Here is a 25,533-nt window from a genome sequence, read left to right on the forward strand (position 1 = left end):
CCTGGGGCCGGCACTGCCTGGGCAGACGGCACAGGTCAGTAGGGGAGCAGGGAGCTCTCCGAGTCTGCCCGGGGCTGCCCAGCACTGAGGAGCTTGGGATAACAGCTGGAGCTTGGTGTCAAGCCCTGTCCTGCAGGGACAGGATGGGGCAGAGCTTCTCACAAGAGGGTCTCTGTCCCCAAAGCAGCAGTTGCTCCAGACCAGGGGTGGGAGAGGCAAAGGGGGGAAGCAGCCAGTGCTTCGCCGCCGCAGGCGCGACTCGCGCCAGACCACAGGAGAACTTCCTGATGAAGGGCTGGGGTCTGTGGAGGGGGGCGCTGCCTTCTGGTGATTTGTCTGCATCCTGGCTGTTCTGGACCTGATTTCTTCTGCCCTCTGATGCCGCGGGCTTCGAGGGTGGGGGTGGGGGGGGGGCGGAGAGCCCTGGAAAGCTGGTATGGTGAGCAGGGGTGTCATTGCCCCGCAGACTAAGGATGGGTCCCTGGCAGTTCGTCTGATGAGCCGTGTGACCTCAAGCAAAGTGCCCACCCTCTCTGAGCCTCTCTCAAGGGAGGAACCGCAGGGGGTTGCCTTCCTAGGGTGCCCGTGAGAAGTGAGTGCCTGGCCTGTGTGGCTGCTTCAGGAGGGCCTGTTCCCCCCTCCCCCCACCCCCCGTCCTGAGCTGAGTTGTCCTCTATGAATGGAGGACAGTGGGGCAGGTGTGGATGGGCTGGTGGTGCAGACATACCTGGCTTGGTCGTGTGCTCAGGCCACCCTGGGGGCACCCCCTCTTTGACCGTAGCCCAGGGCAGGACAGAGCTCCCATGAGTGGGTGGTCCCTGGAGGGGGGTGCTGGCCCAGCATATCTCTGTCAGTCTGGCCTGCAGAGAGTCATGGTATCAGCCGTTCTGGGCTTGTCCAGCCGGGTCAGAAGCCCTGGGTGCAGGACACATGTCTGCAGCCAAGCGGGGACTGGCCCCGAGGTGCAGGTTGACTGCACATGGCCTGGGTCTGCAGCCAGTGAGGGAAGGGCCTGGTCTTGGGAGGGGACTGGATGGCAGCAGGAGCATCTGTGAGCCCACCCCCCACACCCCATCCTTGGGGCTGAGGGCTCAGCCAGGCTTGCGGGGGGAGACGTGCGGCATGGCCCTTATTTGCTGGGACAAGCATGCGGGTGCTCCCCTCTCGGTGACAGAAGAGTCTCAAACAGGCCGCTGAGGGTGGGAGCAGATGGCTGGAGTCTTGGGTCTGGCCTCCGTCTGCACAGCTAATGAGCTGAGAGTGGTGGTTTCACCGCTCCTGTCCCCCTTCCCCTGGAAAATTGAGCAGAGCCCCTCTCCTGGGGCAGAGCGTGAGAGGGAGGGTCACGGCGGCCCCTCGAGGGCCGAGCTGAGGGGGGCTCCAGGGTCACTGAGAGCTGTCCGGGGAGGGCGCTGAGGATGGGATGAGTAATCAGAAATGCCTGCTTCTTCCTGGAACTTTGCTTCCAGCCATGCACACGCGGGCTCCCCTTCCCGTGTGGGAAAGGCCAGGGGGCATGGGCGTCCAGATGGGACGTTGGACCTCTCCCAGGACAGGCTGGTCCCCCTGGCTCCTGGGAAGCTGTGGGGAGAGGAAGTCACCCACCTCTGCAGCCCTCAACTGCACCCCGTGTGCGTGGAGGGGTCGGCTGTCTGGAGTCCACCTGCTCCAGCAGCGCCAAGGCCCTGTGCCCCCTCCAGCTCTGTCCTGGTACGTGGGAACAGGGAACGCAGGTGTGGTGCCCAAGGAAGCCTCCATCAGTAGGCAGGCTCCTCGGAGCCATTGTGAAGCCTCCACTCAGGGATGGCCGCCACCCTGTCCTGGGGTGTCCCCGGATCCAGGGACCCACAGGCAGGCCTTTTGGTGACTCATGTGGCCCCGATTTCACCTTGAGCAGGAGCCGGCCCTGCCTGCTCCCCGCCCCCCATCAGCTGAGGTGCTGTTCTTTGAAAACTCTCCCTGGCGGTCAGGCCCTTGCTGTGGAGGTGACTGTGGCCCCTCCTGAGCTTCCTCCCAGGTCAGCAGTGTGCGTTTGGGGGTTTTACCCAGGCAGGGCCTACAGGCTCCACAGGGCGGGGGGCAGGGGTGGGCAGCTGGCCCAGTGCCCAGGTGAGGTGGGGGTCCTGCAGGATGTGTGGGAAACTTGAGGAAGTCAGACTTGGAGGCCCCGCCCCCTTTCTGGACCCCCTTTCTGTGCTGAGGCCCTGGGCTCTCGAAGAAGCTGCTCTCGGGGTGGCTGCTGTCCTGGCTGGATGGCCCGGCCGGGCTGGGGGATGGATCCGCAGGCTCAGCCTTCTGTTTCTTGTCTCCTCCGTGGCTCTGTGCCCGCTCTGCCCGGCGGCTGTCCAGCCCCGCCAGCTGCCGCCCAGCCTCCCTGTGCCGGCCTGGGTGGGTGTGGGGTGGGGGCAGGGCCAACTGGCCAGGACCGCAAGGACCCCACCCTGGAAGCTGCCCCCTCACGCACCCTGCAGGAGTTTCCTCTCCTCCGACAGGCAGACCGGGCTCCATCTGGTGACTTTTCAGGAACGAGCCCCACCCCCGGTGCCGCTGTGAGCCGCTCTGTCCCTCCAGCCGCTCCCCGGGGCTCCCTGGGGCCCAGCTCGAGGTAGGAGCTTGGACCTAGGTGGGTGCGTGGCCCTCCTGCCCCACGCCCTGCCAGCCTCGCTTAGTAAGGGCCGGGAGATGGGGGCCCTGAACACAGGCAGCAGGGCCCTCGGGGGGCAGGAGGCCACGGATGGCTGTGGGCAAGGCTTCTCCCCAAAGTCTACAGGATGTGATGAAGCCACTGCTGAGCAGGGACTGCAGACCCTAGGCTCTGCTGGGTGGGCAGGGGCAGGCTGAACGTTGGGACCCCGCTGTGCTGCCCAGGCCCCCGTGGTGCTCAGAAGGCCCCATGACAGTGTGGGGTATCTCCAGGGGGAGGCGCAGGGCAGGGCGCTGGACACCCCCCACCCCCTGTCTCAGAGAATGGCCTGTTGCTTGTGCCCTCTGCTGCAGGAGAGGGGACAGCTATGTATGGTGGGACCGTTGTGAATGCTCTGTTCCGTCACTGTCGGGTGGTGGACAGAAAGGTCCCTGGGGCTGATCCTGGCAGGGGCCCGGGCTGGGGGGCCAGGCTGCTGCTGTTCCCGCCCGGAGCAGGAGCACCTGGGGCCTCTGCGGGCAGGTGGAAGGTGTAGACCATCAGAGTCTGTCCCCTCGTCTAGGTCACTCGCTCCCCAGCTCCCTGAGGTCTGGAGAGGGTGGCTGGACAGAAGCAGCCTGGGCAGAGCAAAGCCTGGCCTGCTCACCTCCCACCCACCCTCCTCACTGCCGAGTTGGGCCGTACCCCACCCTACCGGAGGCCAGGCCCCTGGCATCAAACGCGCATCTCTCCCGCTGGGGGGCCCAGCTCCCTGCCCTGGGCGTGGGCTCTGCGGGAGGAAAAGGGCACATCCTGGCAACCATCTCCCTCCCCAGCTGCTTCCCCCTCCTCGTCCTCCCCTCCTCCCCCGCTCCTCCCCCCACCCCGTCCTCTGCTCCCCTGTCCCCACCTCCCGTCCTCTGCCTCCCCCTGCCAGGCTTGTCTGGGGCCAAGCCCAAGCCTTGCTGACCTGGCCAAATGGCCCTCCGGCTCCACTGCCCTGGCATGGATCCTGTGGGCCAGCCTGGGCTCCTGTGCCCCCAGCCCTGGGCACGGCCACCCTGGGGTCTTGCCTGGGAGGGTGGGCTTGAGGTGCCAACTCACACTCCCTGATAAAATAAAAATAGTTGGGGAGGAGGCGCCCAGACGTGCGGGGGGACGCGCTGCTTCTCAGACGTTTAAAAAATCTCCGCCATATGTGAGTGGGCCCGTCCGTCCCTCCCTCCCTGAGGCGCTGGCCGGGGGCCGGGCTGAGGCCCCGTGGGCGCTGGAGCCCGTGTGGGGCTTGGGCGGGGCCTGTCTTCCTTACCCTTCTCGGAGCACCCAGAGCACCCAGAGGGCTGAGCACCCAGAGGGCTGACCCGCGGAGGGGGCTGGTGGCAGGAACAGGCTGGTGGCAGGGCCAGAGGCGCCTCGTCCCCAGGGGTCCCGCCGCTGCTGACGATTGCGTCAAGTGGATCTGGGAGGGGCCCGCTCAAAGGTCCTTGGGGAAGGCAAAGACCCATCCGAGGAGGGAGGGGCTGGGGGCAGATGCGGTGGGGGGGCAGGTTTGCCCCATGAAGGGTAAGGGGACCCTGTGTGCACTGCTGGGGGAGTGCCCGCAGCACTCATGGGTCTGTGTGCGTCTGTGTGTGTGTTTGTGTGTGTGTGTCTGTGTGTCTGTGTGCTCGCGCTGGGAAGCCTATGGGTGTAATTTGTGGGGTTTGTTGGAAGATTAAATTGATTTTCCAGCCTTCATGGGGGCTCGGCAGAGGTACCGACTGCGCGGCTCCCGCGTTGCCCGCTGTGTTAGGATGAGGTCCATCTATGCCATAAAAACAGAATTCAGCCAGGCTGCCCAGCTCCCGACCTCGAGGGCTGTCCCTCCTCAGAGCAGCTGCTGCCCGTGTCCCATGGCCGTGTCCCCCGTGGGGCTTGGGAAGGAAGGAGTGAGAGGCTGGGGGCCTTCGGCTGCGGGGGGGACCGAGCCCAGGCCGGCCAGGGCCTTTGCTGCTGGGTCAGCCTTTCCGCTGCGGGGGCGGGAGGGGGTGCTCAGGTGAGGAGCGTCCTACCCACGCCTCCCTGGGTGTCTCATGGGGTCCAAGGCGCTCGGGAGGCGGCCCTGCCTGTCCTGTCTGCCGGGCACCTCTGCACACCAGGCTTCCCAGGCCACAGCTGGAGGTGTGGGCGCTGCCTGGTGTGGCTGGGCCCTGGAGAGCTGGACGGCGGGGCAGTGCCCATGACGGCCACACCAGATGCTGGCTCTGTGATTCTTCCAGGAGCTGGCTTGGTGGCCTTGGCCCCGTGCTCACCTACACTGGAGCTCCTGCTGTGAGCTGGTCCAGGGGCAGAGCTGGGTGGGACCTGGTGGCCCTACCCGGGAGTCCTGGGGTCACAGGGGGTGCAGACAGAGACATGTGGTCCTGTCAGGCAGCGGTGAAGACTGGAGGAATAACTCAGGGTCTCGGGACAGGGGACCAGGAGAGGGCCGTACCAGGAGGGGCTCCCAGGTGGCCCCTGGCATGTGCAGGGCAGGGCCCCGATGCAGCACTCCTGCCCCTTCCTGGCCTGGGGCTGCGGGGGTCCCAGGGCAGGGCTTGCCTCCCGGGTGGGCCTGTCAGACAGGGTGGGCCGAGTGTGAGGGCCGGAGGCCGGGGGTGTCTGTCCACCCCTGCCTGAGCCTCCCCAGGGCCGGGCGGCGGCTGGCTGGGCAGCCATGTAGACTGATGGCACGGACCACAGTTGGGGTCTGGGGCCTTGTGAGAAACGGAAGCCTCCCCCGACTCCTCCCACCCCCAGCGAAGGTGCGTGGGCCCCGGGCGGTGGGGCAGGTGTCGGTGGGTGAACGGTCAAGGCGTGGGGAACTAGGCCCTTCTTGCTCCAGGTGTTAGCCTGGGGTCTGCCTCAGGCAGCCCCTGGGGTGGGGGCCTCTCAGGTCCTGGGACCTAGGCCCCAAGTGTGACTCCAGGGGGGAGAAGGGTGGGGCTGGCTTGGGTGACCACATGTAGGGGTCCCAGCTGGTGTTGCTGGCCTGGTGCGTTTGAGGGGCTGGGGTGGGGGGGGTGGGAGGCAGGGATCCACGCCTCCTGGTTTCGGGGTCTAACCTGGGCGTGGCCTTTGCACCCAGCGAGGCCACCTGCACGGTGGGGGTGACGCGGCCACCCCCTGGGCAGCTGTTCTCCCCCCAGAGTCCTGCAGCCCGGGGGCACCCGCAGCTTTGCGCAGCGGCTATGGTTCTGCACCCCCGAGTCTGCTGGAGTGCTGGGGGCGTGGGGGTCACCTGAGTGCCCCGGGCGGTGGAGGAGCCTTACCAGCAGGGTCCTGTGTGGGGCCGGATTAGCTGAGCCTTCATCTGCCTGGTCAGTGCAGGATTAGGGCCTGGGCTGCTGTGGAGGATATGCTGTCCTCATTCAGTGCCCCGTGCCAGAGCCCCTGCCCAGGAAGATGGGGGCCCCCCAGCTCCCTGGGCTGGTGGCTGAGAGCACAGGGGTGAGACCTTAGGAGGGTGCTTTGGGGGGTGGAGGCGGAGGCCAGCGCCGCGGAGGAAAGACCAGGTGTGACCCGGTGTGGGCTGGGCTGGAGGAGCCCAGGCCGTGTGTGGGTGGGACTGCACGGCCAGGGCCCAGGAGGGAACGGGGGCAGTGACCACAAGAAGGGGCAGCCCTTCAGGAGGGTGGTATCCACCGGGCCCAGGACACAGAGCGTCTGGGCCATCAGGTCTCAGCCAGAACTGTCTCTGGACCTCCCCCCGCCTCCTGGCTCTGCTCTGGTCCTGCTGCTCCCCTGGGCTTTCTGGGCCCCTCCCCGCAGTTGTCCCCAGCTCAGGGGGCTCCAGCCTTGTCCTAAGGATGCCCAGGACCCGCTCCCCTTTCCTGCTTCAGAGTCTAGTGTCTCCAGTTCCAGCAGAGCTGCCTCCTGAAAGCCACCCAGCCGGTGCCTCCGGGCACAGGCTCTTAACTGGGTTCTGGCATTTGGCTTGGAGTCAGTTACATCGGATCTGCCCACAGGGGTCTGGTTCTTGTGCTCAGGCCACAGGAGCCATCCTCACGGCCCGGTCCCCCCAACCCTCCAACCTGACCTTGGACCCCAGCGACTGTCCCAAGCTGCCTGGCCTCTGGCACCTGCCCTCTGTGCTGGCTGGAGGGGTGAGGGCATCTGTTCCCACACAGCCCAGGAGCAGTGGGGTTGATGGCCGTGAGCACTGGGGCCTGCAGGCTTGGCACTGCCACCGGCGGCCTGGGACACAGACCCAGGTGGGCTTGGGGGCTCATGGGCCCGGGGGCGGGAGGAACGGGAGGCCAGTAGCCGTGACCAGGCTGGGGTTCTGTCCTCCAGCCTCGTGCACCTTGCTGGCCAGGCCGGCCTGCCTCGGGCACCTCGGGCTCCTAGTGGCCCTGGCCCATGAGATACCCTTGATGTCTCTCGCTTGCCCCAGAGCTGCCTGCAGAGCAGTGGGCTCCTTCTGGGCTTGGCTGCCCTGAGCTGCCCTTGTCTGGGCCTCGGCTGGCATGGCCTTGATTGGGCCTTGTGTCCACTTAGCAGGCAGCAGGCAGGCCGGTCAGGAGAGGGCAGGGGGCCCCGGCCAGCCCCGGCCCCCGGGGGCAGAATGCCATGATGAATGTGCCCCTCCACCAGGGAAGGCCAAGCTTGGGGCTGGTCCTTGGGCATGGCAGCTGCATGCCAGGGGCCAGAGCTGAGCAAGGAGGCGTGAGGGGTGGACCCTTGGGGACCTGCCTCCTTCAACCAGAGCCGGGAGTCGTAGCAGAAAGGGGCCCCATGTGCCTGGGGCCTCCCTGAGCCAGACAGGCCCGGCCAGCCAGCCTCTAGGCCTCCAGCCCACCGACTGCTGGGCGCTGGGGCAGGGTGCTGCCTGGGTCCCACCTCCAGGTCCACTGGGACTTGGGGACCTGCTTGGAGCTCCCCAGGAGCGCAAGAGATGGGGGGTGAGAGCCGCACCTCCTCCTTGAGCTCAGGCAGGGCTGGAGCATGGCACCCAGCCCGGGGGGGCGGGAAGACCGCTCCTGGCAGGGCCTGAACATGCTCCCTGGACCCCCCGTTGTGCTGCTAGGTCCTAAGGGTCCCCAAGGAGGCCACTCTTCTGTCCTGCCTGTCGTTACTCAGCCAGGGTGTGGGGGCTGGTGGCCTGGGGCCTGGATGACACTGCCACCTGCCTGGTCCCCTCCTGGTCCCAGCTGGGAGTTCCCTTGGCCTAAATCCTCTGGCCAGCTGGGTTGGATCCAGGCTTGGATTAGCGCAGGGGATTGGGCAAAGACAGGCGGGTGGAGGCGCCGCCGCTCCCCCACCTCCAAACCCTGGCACACTGCTTCTCTTGGGACCCCTCTGCGGCCCCGGTGGGGGTGGCCTGGCTGGGGGCCTTCTGGGAGAGCAGGTCATAGTCCAGCCAGTGCCCGAGGGGCCTGGAGCAGCCCTGAGGGGGCCTCGGGGCCAGTGACAGGGAGGAGAAAGAAGCGGAGGAGACAAGGGGGCCCCGCAGAGCCCCTGGGCTGCCCACCACCGCCTGACCTGCTGCTGAGGCGGGGCGAGGGCGCTGGCCTCTCCGGGAGCCCCCCGCCCCCAGCCATCATCATTGGCATGTCTGTCCCTGGGCCGTTTACCCGCAGCCGGTCCAAGGGAACAGTGGCCTGCTTGGCAGAGGCCTTCCTCTGTGTCGGCGGGAGCGTGGCTGTGTCCCCACGGTGGCGTCTTGGCCCACTAGGTAAGGGGGCAGGCCTGCCTGGTCTCTTGGGCGGGGACGGGCCTGCAGCGCCCTGGCTGGAGCTCCGCCCAGGCCCAGGGTCCCTGGGACCAGGAGGGTGGGGGCTGCTCCTAGGAGTGTGAAAGGCCTGGGGGGGGGCGCTCCCCCCTCCCCACACAAACTCCTGACTCCTGGGGTTTCCCTCTGGGGGTCACAGCCTCCCCTGGGCTGCCTCTCTGACCCCCTCTCAGGGTCTGGAGGCTGAACCCCAGCTGAGCAGTTGCAGGGAGAGCCAGGGGCACGGTGGGGCTGGGGCATGGCCCTGGTGGCTTTGCTGGCCGCTCTGAGGGGTGAGTCTGGGCCTGTGGGGGCAGTGGCACCTTCAGCCTGGGTGTGGTGTGGCCAGCAGGCTGGTGCCAGGTGTGTGGCCCTTAGAAGCAGCAGAGCGCCCTGGCATTGGGGGACGAGGCCTGCCCTGCAGGTGATGGCAGGGTCGAGAGTCTGTCTCAGCGGCGCTGGCCCGTGGAAGGCCCACTCAGGGCTGCCTGCCCGTCCGGGTCTCTGCTCCAGCTGACAGGTGGAGCTTGGTCCAGGTGCGCCTCTCAGAACCTTGTTCTAAGCCTCTGGGGCTTTCCGAGGCCCCCCCCTCCGGCATCCCCACCTGCTCCCTGCCACACTGTGTCCTTAGCTCCCAGTGTCTCCCATGGAGCCCAGCCCACCTGTGAGCGGCTCCCACTGGGCCCCCTGCCCCGGCAATGCCTGCAGTTCAAGGTCAGAGGCTTCCTGGGACCACAGGCTGGTCCCCTCAGGCTGGCTCTGCCCACAGCCTCCACAGCCCCCACAGCCCCTGAGGTTCCCTCCCTGGGGCATGTCGGGGGTTTAATCCCTGGGTGCCTCACCGGGTGGCACTCTGGGTCCTGGGCTTTCCATGGGCAGTTGTGAAGGGTGCGAGGGGGGCTGGGACGGACCTGTCCCTGGAATTTTGGGAGCCCCCAGCCTCTCCAGGCCAGGAGCTGCTGTCCTGGTCGCCCCCCCCACCCCAGGACCTGGGAGACAAGCAAGCTGCAGATGGGAGGCTGAAAGGCCGGGGGTGGGGAAGGCAGGTGGGCCCCGTGGGCTGGGCGTGGGCACTGGGACTCAGCTCCTCCCCAGGTCTCCGCCCAGTGGGGGGCCTTGGCCTTGTGGGGCCTCCTCTGGGGCTTCAGTGGTGGATGTGTGTGGTGCCACCCTCATGGCACCTGGGCGGAGGGTGGCTTTCCTCAAGGCACCACAGAAGGGGTGCGTGCTGTCAGGAGTCTGGGCCAGCAAAGCAGGCTGGGTGTCATGGGGGCCACCTCCCTGCTGCCCACCAAGGACCCACCCTGTGCCAGAGCGGCGACCTCCTGAGAGTGGCTCATCACCGTGTCCCTGCCCTCTCATGTGTCACACCCTGGGGCAGGTAGTGGTGGTGAGGGGATACTGAGGAGGCGGCTGGGCAGGGCAGAGCTGGGGACAAGCAGGGTCCATCTGGCACCTTGCCTGGACTCGGGTCCAGGGCCATGGAGCAGGGCTGGGCAGAGTCTGATTCTCTGCGTGGATCCAGCCCTTGTGCAGGGTCCCAGAATGGATCTGGACCTGGGCTGGGACCCGGGGGTCTGGGTTTGGTACCCTGGTGGTGGGGGGTCTCCGCGTGGCCCTGAGCCCAAGGGGTGGGGGAGGGGCTGCCGCAGCGCTCACCGGCACCCCTGTCTGTCTGTCTGTGTGTGGTGTCTGTGCGCTGGGTTCGCGGGCCTCCAGTGGAGCGCTGCATGAGCGCCATGCAGGCAGGGACGCAGATGGTGAAGCTCCGAGGCAGCTCCAAGGGCCTAGTCCGCTTCTACTTCCTGGACGAGCATCGCTCCTGCATCCGCTGGCGGCCCTCCCGCAAGAATGAAAAGGCCAAGAGTGAGTGTGCCGGGGGTGGCAGTGGGGGAGGCGGAGCACAGTGGTGGGGGAGCGTCGCGGCCCAGCACTCAGGGCGCGGGGCCGGAGCAGCCCCTGGGGTGCCGAAGGGGCAGTGAGACCTGGGGCCCTGGAAGTCTCCAGGTGGCTCTGGCTTGGCACGTGCACTCAGCTGGCCTTGGAGATTGGTGGTGATCTCTGGACGCCGTGGGGAGAGACCCCTGGCCCTGTTGCCCACCTAGCAGAGCCCCCTGGACTGGGGGCGACTGTGCCAGATGCTGGGGCTAAAGGACCTCCAGTCTCGAGGGAGATAAGTCCTCTCAGGAGCACAGAGGGAGGCCCCGCTGGGGGCCCTGAGGGCAGGACAGCCCAGGAGCCTGGCTGTGGAGGCTGCAGGGCTGCCTGGATGGGGCTGGGGGGCGGCCGTGAACTTGGAGGATTAGTGCAGGGGCCGGGCTGGGGCTTGAGTGTCAGGAAGAGATGTGGGTCCTTATAGGCGGGAGGGGCCCTCTGTCTTTGCCGACTGGAGAGACCCAGGTGTGCCAGGGCAGGGCCTCAGCCCAGCGGTTGCTGAGGGCACTGCTGCCACTGCGGGGCCCAGGAGACAGCCACTCCGTGCAGCCCCCTGGGAGGGTGTCTTGGAGGAGGGGCCTGGGGCCCCCCTGTGGGCCCCGCACAGTGAGGCGGGAGCCCCTGTGCTCCCCCGGGAGCACCTGCTCTGTGCCGGGCGCTGTTCCCGGCACTGGGCGTCCTTTGGGAACTTCGCTGACATGAGGCTGGTCCTCGCGTGTGAGGTGGGTGACACCGCTCAACAGGAGGATCATGCTGAGTGACAAGCGAAACACAGAGCAGCCAAGAGCAGGGAGCAGGTGGGTGGGGGTCACAGAAGCCCCTCTGGGGAAGGAGTGACAGGCCAGCAGGTGGGTGGGGTCTCCCCCTAATCTGAGCTCCCCGCCATGAACGCTCGTGTGCTCAAGGGTGGAGAGGGTGGGCAGGGCAGGCCCTTGGGTCGGGAGGCTCACTTTGGTGGGGGGTGCCCAAAGGGAGAGGGAGCAGACCAGGGTCGGAGCAGAGAGGGGAGGGGCTCACCAGCCTGAGAAGGTAGGGCATTTGCGTTTTCCCCTCCCACCCTGAGGGTCCCTTAAAACGCCCCCTCCCCAAGCTGTGGCTGAGAGCCCCTCGGGGCTGCGGTGGGGCCCCCGGGCCCGGGGGCGCTGTGACCATGCCCCCCCCCCGCCCTGACCCCCTGCAGTCTCCATTGACTCCATCCATGAGGTGAGCGAGGGGCGCCAGTCCGAGATCTTCCAGCGCTACCCAGAGGGCAGCTTTGACCCCAACTGCTGCTTCAGCATCTACCACGGCAGCCACCGCGAGTCGCTGGACCTGGTCTCGCCCAGCGGGGACGAGGCACGCACCTGGGTCACGGGCCTGCGCTACCTCATGGCCGGCATCAGCGACGAGGACAGCCTGGCCCGCCGCCAGCGCACCCGCGACCAATATCCTTGGGTGCAACTGGCCACCTGGGCTGGCTCCCATGTTTGGGGAGGGGCGCTGGGGTGGGAGGCCCCCCCCCGCCGTTCCTGCTCGGGAAGCGGGGGAGGGGAGGGGGCTGGCCCTGCTGGACCCACGTTGGCCCCTAACTTGGCCCCAAAGTGGCTGAAGCAGACGTTTGACGAGGCCGACAAGAACGGCGACGGCAGCCTGAGCATCACTGAGGTCCTGCAGCTGCTGCACAAGCTGAACGTGAACTTGCCCCGGCAGCGGGTGAAGCAGATGTTCAAGGTGAGGTTGGCAGGGCTGGGGGCGGGGGGCGGAGTTCGAGCTGTGGAGATGGGGCCCCGAACGAGGGCTTCCAGGAGCACAGGTGTGTGTCTGGGAGGGGCAGGGGGTGACAGGCGGTGCCATCCAAGCTGCAGCAAATGGCGGGGTGGCAGTTGGCCAGCCTTCCTGGACCCGTGGGGGGAAGGCAGTCAGACACCCCAAGTTGCCACCTCTTGGCAGCTGTGTGGACACCATAGCAGCAGCCCCCAGGGCCTCCCCCGGCTGGTGGACGGGCCGTCTGGACAGGCACTGGGTCAGCAAGGGGAGCCACCCACAGGCGGCTGCACACCCCACCCCCCCGCCCCGAGACTCCCCAGCCTTCCTGTGAGCAGCAGCTCTGGTTACCCGCCGCCCAGCCGCCAGTCCCCAGCCACCCTGGTGTTAGCAGTTAGGAAAATGCACCCTCAGCTGAGCAGCTGCCTTGATTGTCTAATGAGTTTCTCTCTTTCTGGAACGCCTGCTGGGCTGGGGGAGGCAGGCGGAGTCAGCAGGTCTGGGGTCAGGGTGAGCCAGTGCCCCCGCCCTGACTCGGGCCTTGCCGTCCTGCTGCTGCCTGGGAAGTGCATTCTGTGTGTTAGAACCAGGTCCCGTGCCCTGAGACAAACACACACGCACACACGCACACAGCCAGCCACTCCACTGCCTGGGCCCTGGCAGCCCCCTCCTGCGCTCTCATGATGGACAGGAGGTCACGCTTGGCTGGAGTGCTACGGGAGCTGGCCAGCTCCGAGCCGACGGGCCTGAGTGTGAGTGGCAGGGGTGGCAGTGAGAGAGCTCCAGGACTGCTGACGGGGACTGGGGCAGGGGGGCCTCCCAGAGCCCCTCCTGAAGGCCCCAGTGGACAGAGCTGGCCTGGGTGGGGAGGGGCGGGCAGACCGCTCAGGCCTGCAGAGCAACCCCCACCTGTCCCCTGCCTACACCGCCTCCAGGTCAGGGGTCCCATCCAGAACAGCAAGATGTGTCAGGGGCCAGGCAGTAGGCTGGCTTAGGACCCGGGGCTCAGAAGGGCCTTGGGGGCAGGACGAGAGGAGAGCGCCCCTGATGAAATGCAGTGGGAGTGCATGCAGGCTCCTGGGGCCAGAGGGTTCCCGGCAAAGTCCTGGCTTGAAGTGCCCCCCCACCTCCGGGGGGAGCTCTGGAGAGCCCCTACCCAAACCCTGCCCCTCTTGTTAGGAGCCTGGGTCTCTCCCGCCCTCCCAGGCACATGAGGGGCTCCCCACAAAGCCCTCTGACCAGCCCCGGGCCTGGCTGTGTCCGGGTGCTGTTCAGACTGGAGGAGGCCTCTGGGACCTGCAGGGGGAGCCCTGGAGAGAAACCAGCAGGGGACTGTTGGCCAGGGGCTTCTGACCGCAGACCCTGGGCAGCTCAGCCCCAAGTGGCCGTTGTCCACGGTGGGCCCTGAGCGCCTGGGCCTCCCTGCCCATCTGCACGCTGCCCTCTGCCAGTCCTCTGGGGCCCCGGGAAGGAGGACTGCCCTCCGGGCCCTGCACGGTGGATCTGATAATTAGCGTCACCTTTATTGCCGAGGCATCTCAATATTGCTTCCGCCGCCTGAAACTGCATGATCAGAGGAGAGGTCCGTGTGGTGGGTAAGAACATTGTTTCATTAAGTCTAAAATAACAGCACTACGTGGGTGCAGCTGGCGTGGCTGTAGGCCTCTTGCCTGGTGAGCACCCTTGGGTGGCCCTGAGGCTGGCTCAGCAGATCGGCTCCGGCCGGCCTGTAATTTCAGCTGCTGCCGTTTCCCTTCATGGTAAGAAGCACAGCCGCTCAATCCGTCAGGCGGCGTTTCTGGGGCTGAGGGGTCAGATCCAGCCTTCCGGGTCCCCGAGGGCCTTTTCATCCCAAAATATCTCCAGTCGCCACCCCGCACAGAGCCCAGTGGCAGGCGATCCTGCCCCGGACATTCAGCAGAGTGGGCACCTCTGCCCAGCTCCAGCCACAGCCCCGGGGCTGCCAGCCGGCCTCGGTCCCAGCAGGGCCCACTGGCTCTCAGGCATGGGGCTGCCCTCTGACCTGGCACAGGCTCGGGGTCCTCACTGGCGTCTGCACAAGTGGCTCTGGGTGGGACCCCTCATCCCCGTCTCAGCCTTGGCATGGGCACCTGGAGTGGGCACTTCGGTCCTGGAGCAAGATGCTTGGGCCCTGCTGGGCGCCCACCTCCGTGCTGGGGGGAAGGAGGCGGCCAGGAGCACAAGCCAGGGCCAGCCTTCCCAGGAGCCCTGCGGTCTCTGGGTCGGGGACATGGGAGTGGCTGCAGCCATCTGGCTCACTGGTGACTCTCCTGGTTCAGAGGGAACCCCTCAGTCCCGTTCCCAGCTGCCCCGTTTCCACGGGAGGAAAGGCGGGGCCTGGCGGCGACACTGCTGTCCATGGTGCTGAGCCTGGTTCGCTTTCTGCCGGGCAGTCACCTCCCAGCAAGTCAGGCTTGCACCCACCCCATCTTCATCCCACCCCACTCGCTGGGCCAAGGACACGACCTCAGTGCTCAGGGGCCCGAGGGCCCAGTCCTAGCACACCCCCCCCCCCCCCGCAGCCCGGTAGCACTTCAGTCTTCCTTGGGCAGCCCGGCCTCCATCACTGGGTGCCCTTGTCCTCTGGGCCCGTCCTTGGCCTTGGCTTTCAGGGTCCCCAGGGCTTGATGCCTCCGTAGGTGCTCCCAGAGTGAGTGGATTCATGGAGGAGCCTGTGGCCTCAGTAGGGGTCCAGTGGGCTTGCTGGTTTGGAGGCGGGGGTGTCCTGTGTGAGCTGCTGTCTGAGCGTAAGGAGGTCCTCGCAGCTCTGCCGTGGCAGCCAGAGTCAGGATGCTCCTGTCGGCCCCTCGTCCTGCACTTTCCGAATCAATGGGCAGACCCCCTAACCACAGGCTGGGCGTTAACCCCCAGGTGGGGTGTCGGCTCCGGGGGGGCGGTTCTCCAGGGTGGGGTGAGGCAAGTTGCCAGATTCAGACGTAAGTTGACCTTGGAGGGCCTGGAGGAAGGTGGGTGAGGTTTGTGTAAGGGTCACTCTGTGGCTTCCTGGAGGGAGAGGCAGGGTGAGGGCACTGCTGCAAGGCCTGGGGGCACTCATGAGCCAGGGACCTGGGCAATGACATGGGAAGGGCGTGGGGGATCCTTGACTCTGGGCAGACTGAGGAGTGGTTGTGGCTCAGGGAGGGGCATGAGGGGACCCAGAGGCCTCGCGTTTCAGGAAGCGGACACGGATGACCACCAGGGGACACTGGGCTTCGAGGAGTTCTGTGCCTTCTACAAAATGATGTCCACCCGCCGGGACCTCTACCTGCTCATGCTGACCTACAGCGGCCACAAGGACCACCTGGACGCCGCGGACCTGCAGCGCTTCCTGGAGGGGGAGCAGAAGGTGAGGGCGCCCCAGCTGGAGGCTTCCTCTTGCTGTGGCCTCACCTTGGCCTCCCAGGGGGGCCGAGCCCATCAGCAGGGTGGCTGAGAGCTCGGGGAAGGGGGGCACTAGCCTGGCATTCGAGGTCCACTTAAGGGACCTGCCTCGGTCCTCACCACGGGCCAGGCCGGCTGCCAAGCAGAGCAGCTCAGCCCTGACCGTGAGCTTGACCACGACCCTGACTGTAGCGTCAAGCATCCTCTGGCCTGGGGTTCCGTGGTCCAGCCTTCCCGCCCTGTCCAGCCACGTGGGTCTGGCTGGTTCCTACCCCCAGAGCACCAGGACCATGGCCGACTCCATCAAACCTTTGTCCCCCAGACGCCCAGATCTCTGGGGCCAGCAGGGTCTGCCTGCCCATTTCCCTCGACCCCGGATGGGCCCTCTGAGAGGCTGCATGCTCCCCGAGCCCTGCCCGGCTGAAGCTCAGTGTCCAGACCCCTCGCCTGAGGCCCAGGCAGAGGCTGGTGCTGCCCGCTCTGCTGGAGGGAGGCTGGGAGCCTGTGGGTGGCGGCAGGGGGGAAGGCCAGCATCCCCAGAGGAGCCGTTCAACCTCAGCCTGCATGCGGCCCCACCCTCAGGCTGAGGGAGGAGGTTGTGAGGACTGGTTTCCAGGCCTGTAACTTCCCGGGACCCTCCTAGAGCTGCTTTCGGGCGGAGAGTGGGGTGGGGGGCAACATTCAAGCCTCAGCTGGGGCCATGACCCCCGGCCGAGGGCAGCTGAGAGGCCTCCGTGCCCCCCTGCCTCCCGTGCAGAGTCACCGTGGGCCAGATGGGGCACTGGGCATGGCAGGGACTGGGTGGCGTTTGCCCTGGATCTCCCGCTCTGCCCGGTGAGGCTGCCCCAAACCTGGCAGTAACAGGCTGTGCCCCAGGCTCCTTTCCGGACTGTGCCCCAGGCTCCTTTCCGGCCGCTGTGACAGTTTGCAGGTCTCTATCCTTGTGGCCGCCCACCTGCCTCCCCTGTACCCCCGTCCTGCTGGTGGGAGCACTGGGGGCTGGCCCAAGCAGAGGAGGCTGGCTCCAGCCTGGCTGGCCCTGTTGCTCAGGGCACCCGTTCCCAGCCTGGCCACTCTGGGTGGTGTGGGAGCCAGGCTATACGTCTTCCGTCCCGTCAGCTGGTGTGCTTGGGGGAGGGGAGGGAATATTGCCCATCTGGGATGGGCAGGACTGACCAGTTTCTCCCTAACATTTGCCCTAAACTTTCCAGCACCTTCTCTCCAGTCTGGGGCCAAGACTGTCCATGAGCCGGATGGTTTGAGCCCTGACCCTGGGACTCTGAGCCTCCTGGGTTCACAGCTGCCCCAAGCTCTGAGCCCATTTGCCCCTCACCCCCCCATACCCACTCCCACATTCCTGGCGATGTCCAGGAAGCCCCTCTGGTGGGCCTGCCTCGGGGAGCTGGGGTTCCTGCCCCACAGGGCCCTGGGAAACTCTTCAGCCTCTGGCGCACGTCCCCACTGAAGGGCGGGACCAGCTTTGGCTCAGCTGCTGTGTGCAGCTTTCTTGTGAGAGACTCAGGCCGGCGACAGGAGGGGCTCCTCCCAGTGGGACGTCGTCCTGGCTCTCCCACACCTTCTCGCTCTGGGCCTCGCCCCTGGCAGCCCACCTGGTCCACTAGTCTTGGGAATGGGATGGGGGTGGCCCAGCTGACAAGGCCAGAGACCCCTCCCCCTGCCAAGGATCCTCAGCCAGTGTTGGCTCTTCCTAAGCCATGGGACCCTCCTGTGGTCTGCTGGCCACTGAGTCCCAAGTCTCGTGGCACTGGGTGTGCTCAGCACGCCCCCTGAGCGGGGAGCATGCAGCAGGGACCAGCGCATCAGTCCTGCCACACCATGTGGCGGTTTTGATGGGGTGGGAGGTGGTGGTGGAGGACGAGGGGCGGCCTGGGGCTGGGCTGGGCTGGAGACGGGCCAGCCGGGGCTCAAGCACCTGCTCTGGCTTAGATGACGGGCGTGACTCTGGAGACCTGCCGAGACATCATTGAGCAGTTTGAGCCCTGCCCAGAGAACAAGAGTAAGGGGGCCATGGGCATTGATGGTGAGTGGTCCAGCTGTCCTGCCAGCCAGCGGGTGCTGACGGGCAGCCTGTGTGCCCCGACCGGCCGCCTGAGCGGGTCACTCCAAGGTCCACTTGGCGTGGGGGCGGGGGGTCCGGAGGTGAGCCCAGGGGTGGGGCTGAGCCCCCGGCCCTGCTGTGCTCCCCCGGCAGGCTTCACCAACTACACCCGGAGCCCCGCCGGCGACATCTTCAACCCGGAGCACCACCGTGTGCACCAGGACATGACACGGCCGCTGAGCCACTACTTCATCACCTCGTCCCACAACACCTACCTCGTGGGGGACCAGCTCATGTCCCAGTCCAGGGTGGACATGTACGCCTGGGTCCTGCAGGCCGGCTGCCGCTGCGTGGAGGGTGAGTGGGGGGGGCTCTGGGACCCCATATCCCCTCGGCCCAGGGGCTGCGTCTCCTGTGGGAGGTGGGGTGGCCCCAGGAGCGCCCTGGAGTCTGCGGGCAGGGTCCGGCCTCTGCCTGGCCAGGGGTTGGGGGAGGTCTCTCCTGCTGCTGCCGGCTGAGCCTCCGCTTGGAGTCCACGGGCTGAGGGTCTCCGGGCGCCGGTGGGCCAGCCGTGGGCCGCACTGAGGCTGCTGCCCGGCGCAGTGGACTGCTGGGACGGGGCGGATGGGGAGCCGGTCGTGCACCATGGCTACACCCTGACCTCCAAGATCCTCTTCAAAGACGTCATCGAGGCCATCAACAAGCACGCCTTCGCCAGGAACGAGTGAGCGGCTGCGGCCGGGCTGCGGGGACAGGCCCTCCCGCCCTCCCCTGTGTCCTTTGGGGGAGCAGGGCTTGTGGCGGCTGAGCGGCTGGCTTGGGGGCTTCTCGTGGAGAGAGGGGGAGGGCTGGAGGAGGGGGTGGGACCCCCGCTCCCAGGAGGGGAAAGGGGTGGGTGCAGGAGCAGCGGCTTGGCAAGCGGGGGCCATGCAGGCTGTGGGCGTGTGTGTTAAGCAGCCTGTCCACGCGCCCTTGGTGACACCTGCTGGTGGCAGAGACCTGTGTGGTGGGTCCGGCCTCACTGCCCTTCAGAAGCCATTTGGCGGCCAGACTCGATTTGCTGTCCCTCAGCCGCGGCTGTAGACACTGTTGAACAAAATCCAGTTTAGTTTCTGGAAACAGAAGGCTGACTCCCCACGCTGTTTGTTCCTTGGTTCAGCGGGGCTCACCGACGAGGAGGACGGCGGGGAAGGAAGGCTGATTTAGAACGAGAAACAGGGGCCCGCAGAGGGGGAGGGGGGCCTCCGCAGGGGAGGGGGTCTCCGGGTGGGGGCTGGACACACGGGGAGCCAGAGCCTCACGTGGCCGCACGATCTTGGCTGGCACAAGGATCCCCCGCCAGTCCAGTCCCTCGCCTGCACAATCAGGGGCTGAGCCCTTTTGCTGCCCGCCCTGCCCCCACATCCCAGGGCTCTGTCGTTAGGGCTTCTAGGTCCCGGCCTCTTACAGTTGCGAAAACCGTCTTGTTGCCTTTTGGCAAAAAAAAAATCCCAGTAAATGAGCACAAGGCTAGAAAAAATAATTCCAACCGCTGAAGAACTGATCGTGAAAACCCCCGTGCGGCAAGGCCCACCGTGCCCCACGCGAGTAAGAACGGTGTCCCCCAGATGGTGTGTGCCAAGCTGTGCCTTGTTTATGGGGCTGGTGTTGGGCCCCAGAGCCATGCACAGGACAGCACCTTCAGCATCTGGCGGATGGAATCACCTTCCTCACGGCCGACCCCCTGCTCCGTGTTGCACCCCAGTTCCGTCCACACCGTTCTTAAACCATGACTTGGTGATATGCTGCAGCATTTCCTTTTATTTTTTCCTGGAGTTTCGAATTGCCTTTGTTTTTCTAATGGCGGGGGTGCCCTCTGTACCTATCCCTGCAGTCTCCCAGCTCCTTTCCCACACGCTCAGTTGGTCTGGAAAGTCACTGCGGGCCCCCTCCCAGAGTGGCAGGTAGTCCCATCTCTCCTGGGACCCTGTGACGCTCCCTCCTTGGTCAGCGGTGCAAGTGAGCTGTGGTCCTACATGGGTGGGGCCCGGCATCCCCTGGCCTCATCCCATCCCTTCCACCTTTGGGCTGTAGGTACCCAGTGATTCTGTCCATTGAGAACCACTGCAGTGTTGTCCAGCAAAAGAAGATGGCCCAGTATCTGACCGACATCCTCGGAGACAAGCTAGACTTGTCATCAGTGAGCAGTGAGGATGCCACCCAACTGCCCTCTCCGCACATGCTCAAGGGCAAGATCCTGGTGAAGGTGAGGCCCTGCCTGCCTCGCCTGGGGCCAGCATCCTGCTGAGCCTCCGACCTGGGGTCAGGGCCAGGGCAGTGCCCGGCTCCAGGCAGGTGTCCCCCTGTCTGTGATAGATTTGAGGAGTCACGGCAAGCCCTGCCCCTGCCCTGGCCTCAGTCGAGGGGCCCTCTGCATCACCCCTGGCCGTTTCTCTCCTGTGCCACCCCATCCCCTGGCCTGAGAGCCACAGGCTCCTGCGCCGCTGCTCCCGTGGGTGCCAGCCTCCCAGGACTTCCCGCGGGGCCCCTCCCACGGTCCACCCTCCCTCACCAGGGCAAGAAACTCCCAGCCAATATCAGCGAGGACGCCGAGGAGGGCGAGGTGTCAGACGAGGACAGCGCAGATGAGATTGAGGAGGACTGCAAGCTCCTCAATGGGGATGTGAGTGGGGACGGGGCGTGGGCTGCAGCCCTGGAGGGCAGGCCTCCCTGTGGGTAGGACGCGAGCCGGCAGGCAGGCAGGGAGGGGCATTGGGCAGATTCGAGGGTGGTTTGCAAAGCTGCCAGGCTGCTGAGCAGGTGCTCAGCCCAGGCCTCCCACCTACCCCTCTATGTAGGGCATGAACGCCACGTCCCCAGCCAGAGGGCTGTCACCTCTGCATCCAGCAGCCCGGGCTGGAGGCTATGCTGGGTGGCGGAGGACTCAGCAGGGGTTTCCTGCAGCGAAATGAAGGTGGGGGGCTCTCTAATTAGCATCTTCCTTCCTCTGGATCCCGCCTAGAGGGTCAAGGTATTACTCCTCCCCTCGCGGGAGGGGCCCATGGATGGGGACACAAGCATGCAGGAGCCTCCTTGCCACGCCAGTGGATTGGTTTAGAGAAGCCGTGAGGCTGCGAGGCCCTGGATTCCTCCTGCTTAGGGTGCATGCTCCTGGCCAGAGGCAATGGTAAACGCACGTGCTGTGATAGCCGTCTTGTACCTACTCCAGCCCGGGTGTGGCGGCTTAGGGTCCAAGGGCATCAGAGCCACGCTGCGGGCCGTCCAGCCAGGCACTGTCCCCGTCCCCGCCCATCTCCCTGAGGCTCAAGATGAGTTCTCAGATGAGCTGCGGTGTGGCTCTCAGAGCCCAGATTGCCCACGGTGCACCAGGTGAGCTGCCTCTTGGGTCCCAGGGGCAAAGGTGTGCCGCTGACACAGGCAGGGTTAGATCGGGTCCCGCTCACCACTGCCCGTGGCCCCGGGGCACATCGCATGCCCGCTGTGCACCCCAGAGCAGCCAGGGTTGGTTTGAGGAGCAGCAGTGTGACGTGGGCGTGAGCCTGCAGCCAGCGCTGCCTGCAAGACGCCAGGTGGGGTGGCGCTGGCCCTGCTCCCTACAGGCCCCTGTGGCCCTGCCCGGGACCCTGCTGCCCGCAAGCCTGGGAATCGAGGCTGATGGGCTGGCGGTGTGACTCTCGCAGGCCTCCACCAATCGGAAACGCGTGGAAAACATTGCCAAGAAGAAACTGGATTCCCTGATGAAGGAGTCAAAGATCCGGGACTGTGAGGACCCGAGTGACATCCCTGTGTCCCCACTGCCCCCGCCGGGGCACAAGGCAGAGGCCAGAAAGGTGAGTGCCTGAGGCCAGCGGGGTGGGCCTGCAGCTGGGTGAGGGGCCGCGAGTGTGTGGTCTCTGCACGCCTGTGCACATCTGCATGCACACACACCTGCACGCACTCACCTGGACATACCCCCACACGCACCTTCCAACACTCACCTCCCCCCCCACCTGCTCACGTAGCTTCCCGCACTCACTTGCACACACACATCTGCACATACTCACCTTCCCCCAAACACCTGGACGCACAGCTGCGCGCACACAGCCCCAGCCCCCTGCCTGCTGGTGCATCTTTATTCTACCCTAGGTTCTCCAAGCTCTCCTACCGGGCTGCTCTGCTTCCCATCCTGGGGGACCCAGGGCCATCCCCGGTCACTGCGCAGGTGGCCTGGGCAGCCCCTGGAGGCCTGCGGGCAGTGGCTCTGGCCCACACCCTCCCCCCTGTGGGCAGGAGGGGCAGGCGGCCCCAGGGCCCTGCAGCTCCTCACAGAAGAGGACTTGGCCAGGCGGGCGGGGCCAGGAGGCCGGGCCTCACTTCCTGCGGGGGCGACGGGGCTCCAGGCTGTCAGGTGGGGCTGGCTTTGCAGGGATGCGCTGCGCTCTGGGGGTAGCTCGTGTGGAGAACACGGGTGATGAGGTCTCAGATGAAGTGAGACGTGCTGTGGGGGGCAGGGGGGCAGCCAGGCTGAGCGGCTGTGGTGCGGTCTGGGGGGTCCCCGAAAACGCTGAAGGACGGTCACAGTAGCTGAGTAGGTGGAAGGCAGGGGCCCTCACAGGGGCTGTGGCGGGCGGAGCAGTGGGCCGTGGGGCTGGGAGGTGCCGGTCGGCCGTGCAGACCGCGTTGTGCAGGTGGGCTGGGGGACGTCTCCCTGTTCTTGGGGGTACCAGCTGTCTGAGCTCTAGGTGGGGAGGCGTCTCCTCCCTGGCCGGGTGAGGGGCACCCCTGGAGCAATAGGCTTTTTTTTTAGGGCCGCACCTGCGGCATATGGAGATTCCCAGGCTAGGGGTTGAATTGGCACTGTAGCTGCTGGCCTACGCCACAGCCACAGCAATGTGAGATCCGAGCCGTGTCTGCGACCTACACCACAGCTCATGGCAACGCCGGATCCTTAACCCACTGAACGAGGCCAGGGATTGAACCTGCATCCTCACGGATGCCAGTCAGATTCATTTCCGCTGTGCCGTGTGGAAAGTCCAAGTGTTTTTGAATGTGGGTGTTTGTGTCCGACCATGGGGTACAAGGTGCAGCTGGCACCCTAGAAACGTGAGGGTGGCCCTGTGCGGCTGACCCCTGCTGGTCACGTGCCGTGGAGGCAGGGAGGATGCGGAGCGCCCACAGCTCCAGCGGGTGGGCAGACGGGCAGCGTGCATGGTGGTGCTGCCCCACCCGCAGGGCCTGTGTGAAATCTGCTTTCCCTCCGCTGGGGACCAGAGGCGACTGGCAGGGCAGTCTGGCCCCGGGACCTCGTGTCAGGGCGGCCTTCTGCGTGCAGGGCAGGTGTTCAGGGAAGGCTTCCCAGAGGAGGCGCCACCCAGGGTTGGGCTGGGAGGGGAGCAGGGAATCTCACCCCCTCCCACCAGCGCAGTGGCCCCACCTCCGATGGGGACGAGGGGGTGGAGCCAGCGTTCCCTGAGGGGGCGTCAAGGCAGAGGGGGAGTATCTGGGCAGTGGGGTCGTGGACCTGCTCCTGCTGTACCCCTCTGTCTCCCTGCCATGGCCTCCCGTTCCCCAGGCCCCAGGAAGGGTCCCTCTGGGAGGAGGCAGGGGCCCAGGGTGCCATGGGAGTGGCTGTAGGCAATGGATGGATGCCCATCCACAGGCTGGGCACAACCCAGTGGGTGCTGGTTCTGCCAGGGATAGGCCTGCTCCTTTGGGGGGACCTGGCGCCCACGTGTGGCCAGGACTGGACCTCCTCAGTCAAGAGGTACCTGCCAGGCCAGGCCCTGCAGCCTGAGCTCTGTCCCAGGTATGGGTGTCCTGCCTGTGGTGCAGGCGTCCCCGCCCTGCCGGGCTCCTGTGAGCACAGAGGCCCGTCGACACCATGTCCTGGGTGGGAGCAGCCAGAAGTGGCCCTGCTGCCCCCATCTCCTGTGGGTGCTCATGGGCGCTGCCTCCCTGCCAGGCTCAGTGTGACAGCGACAGTGGTTTCTGGCTGCAGCACTTCTTCAGGATGCTGGGCCAGCATGTGCCCTTCTGGGTTGTGCCCAGATTCGTGGGCACTCCTGTGCTGGGTGACCACGGTGTTTTGGGTGATGTGTCAGCTCGCTGGCTCAAACACACGTCCAGCGCCCCACCAGCCTGTGGAACATCCCTAACAGATGAGGAGGGGAGCTGGGGGCCTGGGAGAGACCAGGTCAGACCCAAGCGCCTCCATTACTGAGGACCTGTGCCCTTGGGCTCCAGAGCAGCGCCTCTCCCTGCTCTCTGCTAATTGGAAGGGCACAGGGAGGGCAGACCCGGTTGGAGGCAGGAGCTGGGAGGCGCCTGTCCTGACTACCAGGGGGCGGAGGCGCAGGCAGGGCTCAGAGGAGCGGCCAGCATGAGGGCAGCTGATAGTGGTGGTGTCTCTGGCCAGGTGCTCCCTCTTCCAGTGTGTGAGCCCAGGCAATGGGGCCCCAAGCCTGTCCCCATCCTCTGCCCTTGGGGCACACACTGACCATCCTGCCTCCTCTGCTGGGCATGGGACGCCTTGTGCCCCTGCTTGAGCTCCAGGCTCCTCTGCCACGCGCCAGAAAGCCAGACCTGAGGGGCTCCGCTCCTTTGCTGGGGGAGAGGCCAGCAGCCAGGGAGGCACCCGTGTGCAGATGCGCCCGTGTGCAGGTGTGCCTGCGTGCAGGTGCGCCCGCAGGCTGCATGTAGAAGCACGCATGGGCGCAGCAGGGCACAGGTGCAGATATGCGCCGATGCATGTGCCTTCAGCTGAAACCCCTCCCTAACACGGGACTTTGGCTGCAGGTGCACGGCTCCAGGGAGCCTGACAGAAGCCAGCTCCCGCCCCGGTGGGCACATCCTGAGCAATGTTGAGAGAGTTTGGGGGGCATCCGTGGAAGGGGCTGGGGGTGGCTGGTGGCAGCTGCGGCAGCCTCTGGGACACTATACAGGCTCCCAGCTGCTCTGGGGATGTGGCTGAGCATCAGGGTGGGTGGCAGTTTTGTGCCTTGGCCCAGGAGCCCTTGGGCCGGGGGCCGGGAGCCAGGAGGGAGCCGCTGACACGCGTGTTCTGTAAATGGTGGCAAGGAACCTCAGCCTTTGCTGAGTGAACGGTGCACGGCCGCAGCTCTGGGGGTTGTCTAAGTAGGTAAATACCTCTGCTGCTGCAAGAAGCAGGCCAGGACTCCAGAGCCGCAGGGATCCTCCTCGTCCGAGCATTACATAAGCAGGCACGCTGAGGAATGTTCCAGACACACAAACGGCATTTATCATGCAGTCAGCATCCATGGGAGAAAAATTCCCTGGGAACCTAAGGAGTTTAAACAGCACATCCCGGGGCCTGAGAGGGGCATGTGCAGAGCGAGCATCTCCTTTGGGCCCTGTGCGCTGGTCCCAGGCGGCTGCTTCCTGGCTGCTGACACTGCGCCCCCAGAGTGGGTTGGGGACTGCGCCTCTCGGGGGCTGGGCACTGGGAGCAGCCCCCCGCCCACGGCTGTCTCCCCTCCCAGGGCGAGGAGGACGTGGCATCCGGGGAGGACGCCGGGCCAAGCAGACGAAACAGCCGGCTCCGTGTGAGCAGCTTCTCCAAGCACAAGGTCCGTTGGGCTCCAGACGGGGGCCCTGCCTGAGCCAACCCCGCTCTTTGCCCCCGTGTGCCCAGTTCTCCCTGGGCCAGCCAGCCCTGGGGGGGTCTCCTCCAGCCCCGAGGGTCCTGGCGTTCCCGACTGCCTCATCCTGCTGTATGTGCTGGGTCTGGAGCCCTGACCAGCCCCCCGGGTCCACACTGGCCAGTGCCCAGAGCTCAGGTCACCCAGGGCCCAGGCCAAGCAGGGCGTGGCAGGCCCAGCTAAGGGTTAGGCACCAGGACCCCAGGACAGCAGGCCCTCCCCCCGCACGAGGCACCCTCTGCAGGGGGCCCCGCCAAGCCTGGGCTCCGTGGGTCCCGACTGCACCCTCCCTCTGCACAGAAAAAGAGCAGCAAGCTAAAGAAGGCGGCCAGCGTGGAGGAGGGGGACGAGGACCTGGACTCCCAAGGCAGCCAGAGCCGAGGGTCAGTGTCCTGACAGTGTC

The 25,533-nt window shown here is 66.2% G+C and overlaps 1 protein-coding gene across 3 annotated transcripts in view; it reads left to right on the forward strand.

The window, feature by feature from the left end:
- The window catches only part of PLCH2 (phospholipase C eta 2), a 65,690-nt gene that overhangs the window by 31,725 nt on the left and 8,432 nt on the right, over nt 1-25,533 (forward strand). For 2 of the 3 annotated variants that reach the window (XM_084962603.1, XM_084962604.1), the window contains 12 exons: nt 10,074-10,220; nt 11,470-11,723; nt 11,871-11,999; nt 15,229-15,399; nt 17,382-17,475; nt 17,647-17,850; nt 18,097-18,217; nt 19,567-19,738; nt 20,048-20,155; nt 21,174-21,323; nt 24,972-25,058; nt 25,431-25,513. In XM_084962603.1, the coding sequence (XP_084818729.1) occupies nt 10,074-10,220; nt 11,470-11,723; nt 11,871-11,999; nt 15,229-15,399; nt 17,382-17,475; nt 17,647-17,850; nt 18,097-18,217; nt 19,567-19,738; nt 20,048-20,155; nt 21,174-21,323; nt 24,972-25,058; nt 25,431-25,513 (1,720 nt within the window). Of the gene's footprint in view, nt 1-8,179; nt 8,319-10,073; nt 10,221-11,469; nt 11,724-11,870; nt 12,000-15,228; nt 15,400-17,381; nt 17,476-17,646; nt 17,851-18,096; nt 18,218-19,566; nt 19,739-20,047; nt 20,156-21,173; nt 21,324-24,971; nt 25,059-25,430; nt 25,514-25,533 lie in introns of those variants that run through there. The other variant, XM_084962605.1, reaches the window with a different exon arrangement.

The sequence above is a fragment of the Sus scrofa genome, chromosome 6 (assembly GCF_054392235.1).
Source record: "Sus scrofa isolate SSC_HxYL_T2T_F1_AM1 chromosome 6, Sscrofa_HxYL_maternal_Yorkshire_Landrace_v2.0, whole genome shotgun sequence".
Taxonomy (NCBI): domain Eukaryota; kingdom Metazoa; phylum Chordata; class Mammalia; order Artiodactyla; family Suidae; genus Sus; species Sus scrofa.